This window comes from Maniola jurtina, chromosome 21 (genome assembly GCF_905333055.1).
Source record: "Maniola jurtina chromosome 21, ilManJurt1.1, whole genome shotgun sequence".
Classification (NCBI taxonomy): Eukaryota; Metazoa; Arthropoda; class Insecta; order Lepidoptera; family Nymphalidae; genus Maniola; species Maniola jurtina.
In genome coordinates this window covers 9,450,146-9,464,685 of record NC_060049.1, presented here as the reverse complement: position 1 = coordinate 9,464,685, position 14,540 = coordinate 9,450,146, and the positions used below count along the sequence as shown (strand labels likewise).

The 14,540-nt window shown below is 34.9% G+C and overlaps 2 protein-coding genes across 8 annotated transcripts in view; one reads left to right on the top strand and one right to left on the bottom strand.

Annotated features, from left to right (window-relative positions):
• LOC123876145 (brain tumor protein) overlaps nt 1-14,540 on the bottom strand; it is a 235,012-nt gene that overhangs the window by 74,761 nt on the left and 145,711 nt on the right. The window contains exon 1 of one of the 7 annotated variants that reach the window (XM_045922299.1): nt 10,743-10,970. The exons of the other annotated variants lie outside the window; for them this stretch is intronic. Coding sequence (XP_045778255.1) covers nt 10,743-10,765 — 23 coding nt within the window. The 5' untranslated portion in view covers nt 10,766-10,970. Of the gene's footprint in view, nt 1-10,742; nt 10,971-14,540 lie in introns of those variants that run through there. 7 annotated transcript variants of the gene reach the window in all.
• The window catches only part of LOC123876161 (myb/SANT-like DNA-binding domain-containing protein 3), a 268,506-nt gene that overhangs the window by 173,647 nt on the left and 80,319 nt on the right, over nt 1-14,540 (top strand). The window lies entirely within an intron of this gene.

Below are 14,540 nucleotides of genomic sequence, written 5' to 3'. Positions count from 1 at the left end.
AGCGGTTTAGCGTTCCGGTACGATGCCGTGTTGAAACCAATGGGATATGGATTTAATAAAATCTACCGTACCCCTTTCAGGTTACCCGCTTTGATCTTACGACTGCATCATCACATACCACCAGGTGAGATTACATTCAAGAGCTAACTTGTAAATGAATAAAAATAAAAACCTATCAATACCCATATCCATACTTAATATTATACATGCGAAAGTATGTCTGTCTGTCTGTCTGTCTGTCTGCTACGTTTTCACGGCCCAACCGCTCAACCGATTGTAATGTTTGGTACAGACTTGGGTTATATATAGGCTACTTTTTATCCCGGAAAATCAAAGAATTCCTACGGGATTTAAAAAAATCAAAATCCACGCGGGCGAAACTGCGGGCATCCCCTAGTTATAAATATGAAAGTGTGTTTGTTTGTTGGTTTATTGGTTTGTCCTTCAATGACGTTGCAATGGAGTAACGGATCGACATTTTTTTTTTATTTATTTATTTGTACCAGAAAGTTGTAACAATATAAATAAAAGGAAATAGGTAATAGGTTTTTGCATAGGTAATGGGTATTAGTTAAAGACCTGGAGAGTGATATAGACTGCTTTGTATCTCGGAAAATTTAAGAGTTCCCACGGAATTTTAACCAATCTAAATCTACGCGGACGAAGTCGCGGGCATCAGCTAGTCTATACCTACTAATATTATTAAGAGGTAAAGTTTGTAAGTTTATTTGTACGTGGTAATCTATGGAACTACTGAACCGATTTTGAAAATTCTTTCACCAGTAGCTACAATAATCTTGAGTAACATAGGCTTTATTTTGTTTTCAAAAAAGTAAAGAAAGAAAATTGTAATAGCCTATCCGTGCGAAAGTGGGGCGGGTCGCTAGTTTTGAATGAACGCTTTGAGTTTGAAAGAAGATTATACCAACAAGATTAAAAACGAAAATCGACAATTTAAGGCATTCTACACCCGCCGACTCCAAATCCCGTATTTTTAAAAATATGACCCTAGAAAGACGTTAAAGAAAGCTCAAAACTTAATTTACTTTTACTTCATAAACTCCATTCGGGTAATGGGCAAAACTTGTTAATAGCGCTTTTTACTTAAGAATTTTATATTCACATAAAGATCTAAGGACCCGTATTCTTATTTCTCGTTGTATAAAAACCATTGTTGTATGATAAAGAGTGATGAAGTCGTTGACAAAGGTTTCGTGTTTAATATGAAACCGTTATCAATAAACGCAGGGAGTTACTTGGAACTAGAAAATCTTTTGTTTGGAACTAGAAAAAGTCACCTGACCGTGTGAAAAGATTTGAGGGGGACACTTCTCACGTTTTGGGGTGACAGGAATAATAGTGTAATAGTTCTAACGGTTAAGACATGGATATGGGGTCTTAAACTTTATTATACACAGCATAAAAGTTAATTATGCAAAAGACACTAAATCGTTGAACAATGTCGCATAACTAATGCTCGGTGTATAAACTGCCTTATTAAATAGTTTTTCTTGGGTTTTAATTTATACACGTTTGTGGATAAATAATATTTACTGAGCTTACTGAATATTATGCAGATGAGTAACGTATTTTTTATTGTGAAAAACTCGCTATACTTCGTAAAGGTTTTATGGTATTACGGCAATGGAATTTTCTCCAGTAGCAGAGGACTCTGAATGTGGTCTACGAGAGCCATATTGTGTCCAATTGCGGACCATCTATCACTCAAAACTTTGTCAATGGAGATTTTTTACTTTTTACTGTAGTAAGATTTGTGAGCTTAACGTAGAAACAATACACTAAGTATTTTATCTAGGCACTACTATATTTTAAGCATTAATTCGGTCTTTAATGTTTCAAAATGAGTACGAAACAACTTATTATACTTAATAGCAATATATTTCATAATCTGTTACTAAGCGGGTGATATTGGAATGGAGTAACATATTTGATATGATTGCGCACGTACTAGACAAGTAACAATAAAGTTGTGCAAACATCGTCTAGTATGTAGGCGGCCTTAGAATTATTACGAATTAAATTTAAACACGTCTTCAGAAATTTGTCTTGGTTTATGAGAAATTCAGGACTTTATTAAATAGTTTCTTTGTAGATGCGAAAGTTCCTTTTTTCGGAATGTTGGGGCGTTTATTTATAAACATTTTTTGCACTATGATATTCCTTTGAGCAATTATGTCTTCTTCGTGTTCTGCAAGAACCTTTTTATTAGTATAACACAGATTTTGACCTACATCTGATTGTTTTAAATCTGTAAGGGCGACCTCGTTAATAGTAATTGGGGCGAAACTTTCCTATTTCAGGGGTATTTTGAATTGAGAAATAGGCATGCTCTTGACTGCTACCACACCAAATAGAATAGAATAGATTTTTATTCAAATAAACTTTTACAAGTGCTTTTGAATCGTCAGATAATTTACCACTGGTTCGGAATGCCATCGACCATGCGTAATGGGTCTTATCAACTTTATGTCTCAGACGAAACTGTTAGTCAAACAAAAGTTGCTAGTGTGCGCGCCCTAACACAGTAAACTAATTTTTAGTATAATCTATTTTATAATCGGGTTAACTGCACACGGCGTCAAATGTGGGTTAACCTAACAAAGTTCAAACTGGCTGGGGCCTTCCCTCTAACTATATTTAAACTTTAATCTACTTAAATTCACGTTGTAGAATAATTTATTCGTAGATTAAACTTTTCTTTTAAGTTACCGAATATTTTTTTAGTGTTAAGTTCAGCTTAAGTTTTACGACGCGAAGTTTTACATCAAGTTATGTGATTTAGATTTTAGTTTTCTTTTCATAAACACCAATTGTTTCCATATGTTGATGACCAAAAAATTCTAAACAACCTGTGTAGGGTTGTCTATTACAGATGCATAAGAATACAACCACAAATGAAAACAAGCTAGATCGCTGTGCCGTAGATGCTAGATCGCTGTCTTTACAAGTGTAAATTAAAAATTTTCAACACCCCCGACAAATCATTTTCAAATAAATAATTATGTATATCTAGGCAACGTCCATCTTGACAGCTTGACATTTGTCAATTGACACTTGAATATTATGAACCTAAGGGTTATCTAACCTTCTTTTCTACAAGAAAACTAGAAAATAGCTGATAACTTTTAAACGGCTGAACCAATTTTTTTGGATTATAGCTAAGAACACTCTCGATCAAGCCACCTTTCAAACAAAAAAAAGTAAATTAAAATCGGTTCATTCGTTTAGGCGCTACGATGCCACAGACAGATACACAGATACACAGATACACACGTCAAACTTATAACACCCCTCTTTTTGGGTCGGGGGTTAAAAATACTATTACTTAGGCAAGGCATCAAAAACAACTAGCAATACTCCTATCTGCAAGCAAGTGCACACACCGCAACAATAATTACATACAATTTCCACATCAAATCACCTACTTTAATATAAAAATCACACACATGACACAACCGGTAACCCGATTACGTGTCGCTATAGGTTAGACATAATTGCATTATTCCACTGCAGCGCCGATAAAGTGTGTCGTCACGACACATCAAAAATCAATACTTGTCAAGATGACATTTCCGTAACTGCCACCAGTAGCCATTTGTGCGCTCCCAAGTGGTACAAGCGACACGAGAATGAAAGAAATCTAGACATTAAACAAAGCAAGTTTTAAAGGAAATTATAAATAGGAAAGTGTGTTTTTTGTTGGTTTGTTTCAATCTTGCCGAAATTGAACAACTGATCGACATGATTTTTTTTCTCAGATATAGTTTCAAAGACTTGGAAAGTAATATAGGCGACTTCTTATCCAAGACAATAGAGTTCTCTAGAAAAATACTAGAACTAGAAAACTAACTGTCGATAAAAAAAATTACAATTACGCCTAGCATTAACGATATTGGCTAAAATTCATCAAAAAGCAAGATACGTATACCAAAGACCACAATGTATCAACAATTTTTCCTAAACTAATTTAACGGGGTTGCCTAGCAACCGATATGAGTCCAAAAAGTGCCAAAATCCTTTCAAGTCAACGTATTTTTGGTTGACTACAAGAAAACACTCGAACGAACATTTCGTCGGAAGAAATAATTTACAGCAGAAATAAAATAAACCCCCGCTCATCGCTTATGCTTTGGCAACCAAAGTCGACAAGCTCTTTACGCGAAGAAATGAAAGTAATTAATTCTATTATTAATAGCGAGTGGCAGCCCTGAGGAATGCCTGCTATGAGTAATGGGGCTTTTTTCGCGCCCTAGCGCCGCCATATTGAATCTCTGTCTTTTGTTAGGTATTAGTGTCGTACAGATATCGATTAATAAAAATCAATAAAAATGAAAGAGAATTCTTTAGATGCCGGTTATTAAATAAACTGTTCGCTAGTCGATGTTACGACCAGAAAGTTTAAAGTAAATCGCTCGATTTACTTTAAACCTTCTGGTCGATTTACTTTTTTCTAACCCAGTTTATTAATGTTATCTTTTATTTTTTAACCCCCGACCCAAAAAGAGGGGTGTTATAAGTTTGACGCGTGTATCTGTGTATCTGTGTATCTGTGTGTCTGTGTATCTGTGTATCTGTGTATCTGTGTATCTGTGTATCTGTGTATCTGTGTATCTGTCTGTGGCATCGTAGCGCCTAAACGAATGAACCGATTTTAATTTAGTTTTTTTTGTTTGAAAGGTGGCTTGATCGAGAGTGTTCTTAGCTATAATCCAAAAAAATTGGTTCAGCCGTTTAAGAGTTATCAGCTCTTTTCTAGTTTTCTTGTAGAAAAGAAGGTTACATAACCGTTAGGTTCATAATATTATGTCAATTGACAAATGTCAAGCTGTCGAGATGGACGTTGCCTAAATACATAATTATTTATTTGAAAATGATGTTTTGGAAAACTCAGGTACTTTAGATCGTAGGCGTGGAATTTAGTCCAAGAAAATCAGTTCAGCCGTTTGAAAGTTATCAGGTATTTTCGGTCTTTTACTGTAACCTTCACTTGTCGGGGGTGTTATAAATTTTTAATTTACACTTGTTAATTCAAATAAAGTTCTCTTCATAAATTGTTTTTAACCCCTGACCCAAAAAGAGAGGTGTTATAACTTTGACGTGTGTATCTGTCTGTGGCATCGTAGCTCCTAAACTAATGAACCGATTTTAATTTAGTTTTTTTTCGTTTGAAAGGTGGCTTGATCGAGATTGTTCTTAGCTATAATCCAAGAAAATCAGTTCAGCCGTTTGAAAGTTATCAGCTCTTTTCTAGTTACTGTAACCGTCACTTGTCGGGGGTGTTATAAATTTTTAATTTACACTTGTAATTAAAATACTTTTGAATGGTCAAATTAATGTGATAATCACTCATTCAGAATGCCTTTACTAAACTTGTCGACTGCGCAGTGCGCGTTATCAATAAGAAAGCTACATGCAAAAAAAGTTTCATATAATTATTATCTACTATCGAACTATTTATTAATTAATTATTCCATCTAGATCCATACATCTCAATTAATTAATTATTTAGTTAGGAAGTTAGCTATACCTACCGTTGGTGAAATGAAATAGGGAATTATGCAAGCTTTCTACCTTGATTGCTGTGATAGTTATTACACCGAACGTCCCCTGTTTAGACAGAGACTCCATTGCGTAAGCGGAGCGGTTATAGAAGCGATTTTTCAAAAACATGAGCCCCACGCCACAATCCTCGCACTCGGCATATATGTATGGACTTGGCGTATCTTTGCAGTTGGTCTGGTCTAGCAAAATTTGCTAACAACGTTCACGGTGGTCAATTTTTAACTCCCGACCCAAAAAGAGTGGTGTTATAAGTTTGACGTGTGTATCTGTGTATCTGTCTGTGGCATCGTAGCTCCTAAACGAATGGACCGATTTTAATTTAGTTTTTATTGATTGATCGAGAGTGTTCTTAGCTAAAATCGAAGAAAATCGGTTCAGCCGTATGAAAGTTATCAGCTCTTTTCTAGTTTTCTTATAGAGGTTTTGTGTCGGGGATTTTTAAATTTTGAGTTATATTTATTAGATTCTTAGAGGAATCTGTATTCAGAACCGGTAAGAGAACAGATTGACAGTTATGTTTCAAAGCCAGAATTAACTATACATGTTTGCATTCTATTTACTTAACATACCACAATCGCTTGCCGCTCAGTTCATTCAATCGTCACACCCTTATCACAGAGACATTCGAGATTTGGTATTCAGATTTTAGTTAGTCGTTAGGTTCGATTTGATTTATGACCGTGAGGTACAGCGTACCGCTTCCGCGTCGCGCTAAGTGCCGTACCATTGTAGCCGGACCACCGTGTACCGTGCCCTAATGGTGGGAATGAGTGAATGACAGATTGTAATAGTCCGGGAGCCACCAATTCTGAAAGCTCTGTGATCGCGGATTTGAATTTTTTTTAATGATATGAAAAGTTTATACTCAGAGGGATAAGATGAGCTTGGTCAGCGTGGATTTGGTTAGCCGAAAATATGTTTAAATAAATTTTATATTATTAAATGGCCGTTATTGACAGGAGATTCGCCGGATTTATTTAGGTTGTAAGGGCAAAAGGAGAGTAGGAAGGCAGAGGAAAAAATGGGAGGACGACGTCATTGCCATGGCTGGAAAAAACTGGATGGAACTCACAAACAACAGGGAGGCCTGGAAAAGGATGGAGGAGGCTTATACCCGCAGGGGGCCGCACGCCAAAGATGATTAAAATATTAAAAAATAATGTAATAATAACAGTGTGTGGAAAATAAAGCTATACCTACTTAATAATAAATGGCCGTTATATTTTACCGTGTTTACGAATTTTGATCAATCTCAATTTAATTTGTGGAAAATTTCTTGAGATAATTGTGAGATAATAATGCGGTGGGTTCCCAAATACACCACACTCACAAAAGTGTCATTTCGTAAAGTACCTACCTAATAGTCTATTAGGTAAAATATGCAAAACTATTGCAATGAAAAACGTGAAAAACTAAGTTTTTAAAATAACAGTATACCTAGTTATTAGTCATACTAACAGAAATTAACAGTTGCTCCTATTGTAACAGTTAAATAATAAAACAATAACCACAGCCGTGGTGCGAAATATTCCCACACCCTAACCTGAAAAGTGTAATTTTTATTCATTATTTTCTTTGTTCCCTCGACGCCAAAGTTGTAATGCGGTCCGAAGGAAAGCGTTTCCTTTGTTTCCTAATCAATAAATATTTTTCTCACCTGCAAAAATTACTTTGTTTGCTTCGTAGAAGGCTCTACCTGTCGTGTTAGGGTTAAGGCATAGCTGGGGTGGTATTGTCCCTTCTTATTTTTGTTGCAATCCATCAGGTAGAATGCGGGTTGTTAAACGAACACACCTTACCTTTATTATGTTTTCATGGGCCTTAGCCTGAACTGGCACCCCATGCTTTCACAATTTTGACAACTTTACAGAATGAAGGAAAAACTTGTTTCTTTCAGCTAAATAGTGATTGTACCTACTTATATGCCTGCCAGTGTACATGAAGCCTAGCTTCTGTGCATGCTTTTTAATTTTTTGTTCCAAACTAGACAAAGTGTATTATAAAGTGAACAATTGTGAATAAAATATTTTGACTTGAGTTCACTAGAGCTTTTTTATATATGTATTTACGTTTTTTTTTTACTAATAATATTAGCCATGCCAATCATGACTAATATTCCCCTTTCCCCTCCAATTAAGCGTAAAGCTTGTGCCAGGAGTGGGTACGACAATAGTGCAACGGATGGGGTTTGAACCGCCGACCATTAGGAATTCAGTCCGCTCCTATAACCGTTGAGCTATTGAGGCTTGCTATGAAGAATATATACCAATTGTGCATAAAATATTTTGACTAGAACTTCTGTATATTTACGTTTAAGTAAATTATTATTTGAATAATTAGTTAGGTACATCACGTAGGTATATAATATAACAAGGGGGCCGGCATATGTCCGTCACATGACTAAGTACGTGATTAGGTAGGTACATAGAATTTTCCGAGAATCTGTCTGTTTACAAGTCGACGGCCGAAACAATTAGTTGATTCCGGCAAGTTCTGGGACGACACATTTAACCTACCTACTCATATTATTAAGATATTGTATACCTGGAAACAACACGAGCTATGGGGAAAAAACCGGCCAAGTGCGAGTCAGACTTGCGCACTGAGGGTTCCGTACTGGATATTTTTTTCAACATTTTGCACGATAAATCAAAAACTACTATGCATAAAAATAAATAAAAATTTGTTTTAGAATGTACAGGTGAAACCCTTTCATATGAAACCCCACTTGGTCAAATTAACTTACTTTGAAAATTGAAACGCATTTTAATTTTTTTTCTGTGATGGAACCACAAATTAACGGTTTTCGGATTTACTCGTTTACTTGTGCTATAAAAGCTAACTACCTGCCTTTCATAATTCTAGGTCAACGGGAAGTACCCCATAGCTTTTCTTGACAGACACGACGGACGGACGGACAGACAGGCAGACAGACAGACAACAAAGTGATCCTATAAGGGTTCAGCATTTCCTTTTGAGGTACGGAACCCTAAAAATAGGTACACTCAAATGTGATAACTGATAAGAGCGCGTGAATAATGAGTGTAGGTACCTACTAATTTCGCAATGATTACGAAATAAATTAAAATTGATATTTATTCATACAAGTATGTACATATGTACTTACCTACCTAATCGATAAAATTTCGTAATGGAGAAATCCTATTTATTTATTATTTCAAAATTAATATATCAAATTACTTAGGTATTTTAAAGTGACGAATTTCAAAATGTATATTATTTACAATAATGTCTACATATTTATCATACTTACTTATGAATTCTTTGAATATACAAAGAGATCGAAATCCATTTTTTTTTAAATAAAATCAACGGTTCTTAAAGTTTCCTTGCCCTTTCACATTTTTTTTCTTAAACTTAATTAGCCACTGTCATTCGGGAAGATGTAAGGAAAATAACGATACCTCATACATCGAAATCTGTTCAGGCATTTAGAAGTTACGATGGAATCTTCTTTTTTTGGGCATTCGTGTGAAAAATAATATCGTAAAAAGAGGTAGGTATTTAAGGACCAAAAATAACCTCGTAAGCTTACAAATCGGAAGGCAATTTCTCTAAAAGGCTTCCCTAAGAACACACTGAAGGTTCTCGTATAACATGTGAACAAATGAACGACCGAATTGGATTAAACTTGCTCGCCGAATATGTATTACACAATATACGTACACTACGTACCTACTTACTGAACAAATAATGCAATCATAAAGGCGTTTTATTTCACTTGACCTACAATTTCTAGGGTTCCGTCTCCGTTCGTAAAAAAAAGGTACACTTGTAGAATCACTTTTGTCTGACAGACAGACAGAATCAAGGGAATCAATACCATAGGCTAGATACTTCCCGTTGCCCAAGAATCATAAAATTTGGCAGGTAGTAATGTCTGATAGTACCTACAAGTAAAGGGAAAAAACCAAGAACCTGGAATTTGAAGTTACATCAAAAAATAATTAAAAAGTACGTATTATTTCTTGTACAATTGTACAGAACCCTTCGTGAGCGTGTCCGACTCACACTTAACGTTTTTATTTCATTTAAGTATGTAGGTATATGTAAACAAAAAGTAAGTAGCTAATAAAATTGCATGTATTTTGTAGGATTATGAAATTATAATTTGAAAGGAATATATGATATCATAATATATTGATATCACACTAATCACACCTTATCACACTATCCTTAGAAAGTCATTGACACTATCACACTAATATTATAAAGGCGAAAGTTTGTGTGTAAGTGTGTATGTTTGTTACTCTTTCTCGCAAAAATTACTGGACGGATTTGGCTCAAATTTGACATAAAGATAGATTATACCATGGATTAACACATAGGCTACATTTTACCCCGGAAAATCAACGAGTCCCCACGGGATTTTTAAAAACCTTTATCTACGCGAACGAATACGCGGGCATCAGCTAGTATAACTAGGTATATGTAAAAAAGGATATGTGAGATTTAAATATTAGGTAGGTAGATATTTACTTGAATAAAATGATGAAAACAAAAAAAAAAACTATTTTCAAGGTCTCGAAAAAGCTACAGGTATACTAGTAGTAGTAATAAGTCATTAATATAAACGATTTGAGCAAAAACTAGTCGTATAAAGAAGTATATAGTCAAGGGCACACGTCTAAGGTTAATCAACTTAAAGTGAACTCGTAAACTTGGTCTAAATTTAGTTGTCAAAGAAACCAGTCCATGTTGAAAGAACATGTGCCTTGCCTACCTACACACCTACCGACCAGTGTTTCAAGTACACTTCAACCGTATGAAACCATATCCTGATATAGTATTAAATGCAATGAGAATAATGCAAAAAAAAAATGCTTCGTTAAGTTGTTGTTAAGCAGAAATTCAATATCTACCTACTTATAACATAGTTTTATGTAACCTCAATGTATTATGCCTGCCGTAGGTATTTACTTAATAAACATAACTTACTTTTGCATATTATTACACAATGACACTCGTAATTATAACATGAAAATAAGAATTACAAAAGTTAACCCATACTGATACAATCAGGTAACAAGAGGAATCTAAAGAAATTTCGAGAAACACGTGTAAGTTATCAAGGATAGCAACATAAACTTCTTGTTTCAGGCCAAAAATACCCTCCAAACAAAACAAAAATAACTCACCAAATAAGATCAAATCCGTTCATTAAAAAATCAGTCTTCAAATTACCTAAAATTTTCAAACACCTTACTAAAAACTAAATTAGTACTAAAACTACTTGAGAAACCACTACCGAACGCACTACTAAAATAATACTACAAGTATAAAATTTTGGACACAATGACTAGATCAAAAAGAGCACACGAGTACAACCGTCCGCGTCAACGGTCGAATCATAACTGACTGAGGGGGTCAAGTTTTCGAAAAAAAAAAAACTGAACTGCAGGCAAAGGCACCCATACGTTACGGCTGAGATGACTACAACAAAAAAGAACCCTAAATATTATCGCTCCGAAAACATGTGCTTCCCAAAATGTTGGTCCTGTTTTGTTTTATTTACTTAATTTTTAAACAATTTTCTGAAAGCAGCTGTCGGTCAAAATCACGCGGGTCTTATGAGACGGTGATGTCATCGTCTTATAAAATAAAAGCGGTTACAACCGTTTTTTTCTTTTTGCAATGATTTTCACATTCAAGTTTTCAAGGCGATCCGCCTCCGTTCATTGTACCCAAAATTTTATAACGCTGTTAATTCAAATTGCTCGCAAATTTATAAAACATAACGTCATTTTGTTCACCAGTTTATTTTCTTAATTAATTATCTCGATTTTAATGCGTTAAAAATTGTATACCACGTATCGACCATAATTTTAAACAAGCAAGTTTCGTTTAAAAACCCGAAATCAATTTTCAACAAGGATTTGAACAACACTATGTACATGGCACGGCAGAATAAATTAGGCCCTGCCCGAGGTCTATATTAAAACGGGTTTTATTGGCGGAATAATAATGTATTACGATCTTTCTTATAAAAATAATTCAATGATTTCATAAAACCTTTGAAGGTTTGATAAATCAATAAAGATTTTTTGTACAGACAAATATTTTTTATTTTTTTTCCATAAATTCGTATATTGGCATACAATAGCTATTCCAACCTTTGTTATAATATGTTATACACTTAGTATATACGCAAATAATATACTTTATAGCTTACATATTTATTTTACAAAGTATCTAGATATATTTACTTCCTAATGACGCAAACGTTTGCTAATTTATGTAATCTGTACAAATGTGAAAGTCTAAAGGGCCAATAATATTATACAATAAACTGGTTTGCCTAAGAAACTAAAACAATGAATAGAAAAGTTCAATATCAAAAGTTTGAAATTGTTATCATGAATTCTATGTTTGCTAACTGGTTTGTTCAAATACTAAAAAGTATCTAAATAAGTAGGATTTAATATCAGGTTTTCATCTTTTAAATTTCTATGAAAATTATGTTTTAGTGAGTGATGTCACACTACTGTGGTAGTTATTAACAAAAAGTTTGGGAACCACAGTCCAGAGTTCAAGTTTTGCAGCTGCCGTTCCCTTCTGTTGCACACATGCGTACTTAGTGTACAATAGGGCTTTGTTTACGTGTGTGCGTTCATATAGGGTGTTCCAAGGGGGGTAATGATTATTGTTTTTTTTTTTTCTTTGTGCCGAGATAGATTGGTTTATTGGTATTATTATTGATATAAGTGAGTTGTCCGCCTTTTGAAGTATTTTTTGTTCCACTTTTGCCTATTTGCTTTGATGTTACGCTTGTTGCAATTAGTCGAATATGAAATAACTAGGTTTTCACCGCGGCTTTGTTGGCGTGGACTTAAAAGTAAAGTAAATAAGTAGAGAAGGATATGTATACTTCATTATAATACCAAAAAAATATACGTTGTACAGTAATGTAATTAAAATAAGTACCGCGCGGCAGTGACGCACGCACGTCGCGGCTGGAGAGAATATCGTGCGTGGCGCTGACGCGACGCGCAGTTCAGCTGCAGTTCAGTTCAAGTGCGTGGGCACCTTTATCGTTAAAATATCGATCTCTTCCAGGCAATTTTAAGGCAGAGGGTTCTTTAGAAAGCGGAAGTTGAGTAGTGCGTTGATGTCTGTCAGTCAGTTTCTCGTTGTAAGTCATAATATGTATGTAAATAGATGGTAATACATAATACAAAGTTTGCAAACCCTGTCTGAAAACCACCTGCCATACACTTTCACTATAAATTCTTTATGATAATGCGAAGTATGACAATTTTGCGGTAACTGCATATTGTATTATCAATATCTTGGATTACTCATTATAATATCAATTTCACAGAATGGGGTAGGTACATTATATAAATTGTAGCCATTAAATGATGGAACTGCAGTAAATTTTGAATATTACAGGTACTCAACTTTTTTAAGGGGTCCGTACCTCAAAAGGAAAAACAGAACCCTTAAATGATTACTTTGATGTCTGTTTGCCTGTCTATCGTGTCCGTCAAGAAATCCTATAGGATACTTCCCATTGATCTAGAATCATGAAATTTTACAGGTAGGTAGGTTCTATAGCACAAGTAAAGGAAAAAATCTGAAAAAAACATCATCACATCACAAAAAAAAATTAAAATGTGTTTATGAAAAGATAATTAGTATTTTAATTTCGTGTTAGTGCATTGTAATAAATAAATTAAAAAAAAAAAAAAAACTAAATAAATCTGTATCAGTTTTACGACATTATTTTATTGTTACTTCACGACATTTCTTGCAATATGTTCATTAAATACAATAATAATCAAAAGTCAATGTCACAAGTATTGCGAAGTATGTTACTGTGCCAGCACACGTTTACTTGAAATTCTTAGCAAACAAAATGTGATACAATTACATAATTCATAAGTAATTAGAGACAAACTTCGTATTAGTAAATGATGAGTAGGTAATCTGTATTGTACCGATAAATTACTAATCAACACAAATCGAATCTTTGAAAAGCGCAGATGCCGAGTTTCTTGCTGGTTCCTCTCGGTACGAAAGGCATAGATAGATGCATCTGACGATGCAAAATTTTATACCCCTATGGCCTATACTTATTATCATCTTAGGCGTTGAATTTTCAAAAAATCCTTCCTTAGTCGATTTCTACGTCATCATAATCTGCATGCCAAAATTGATCTCAATCCGTATCAGTATCAGTAATTTGACCCTTGGTAGGTCAGTCAGTCAGTCAGCTCTCCTTTTATAGTATATTTAGAAGATGTAAAATGTTAATCAATCGTTAATTTGTGCTGATCAAGTCGACGGATTAATTGCCGATCATCTATTGCTCGATTATGAGCCGGTTAATTAGGTTATCGGATTAATCAGCGATAACCAAGCGTTCTCGATATACACGAATGGGCGCCACTTAATGCCAAACTAGTTGCTGCCAGTGGCGTGACAACTCATAGAGGCGTAAAAGCACTGCTTACCCAAATTTTAATAGCTCAATGCACATTTTCCATCATGACATTCAGTAAATGCGGTGGTAGCCTAATGGTTAAGACGTCGGCCTCCTAGTCGTAAGGTCAGGGGTTCGATCCCGGGCACGCACTGCTAACTTTTGGAGTTATGTACTTATGTATGTATGTATGTGCGTTTTAAGTAGGCAACTAATAAATTGCCTTAACAGTAAAGGGAAATATAGTCAGGAAACCCGCATGCCTGAGCGCTCTCTATAATGTTCTCAATGGTGTGTCAAGTCAGCCAATCTGCACTTGGCCAGAGCGTGGTGGACTATGGCCGGAACCCTTCTCATTCTGGGAGGAGATCCGTTCTCAGTAGTGAACTAGCGATGGATGGATGGGGATGATAAGGTTTGAATGAAACTAGGAGCTTGGAATTTCAGTCCACTTCAACTGTTGAGCTATTCAGGCTTTTAATAATAATATGACAAAACTAGAGGATGCCCG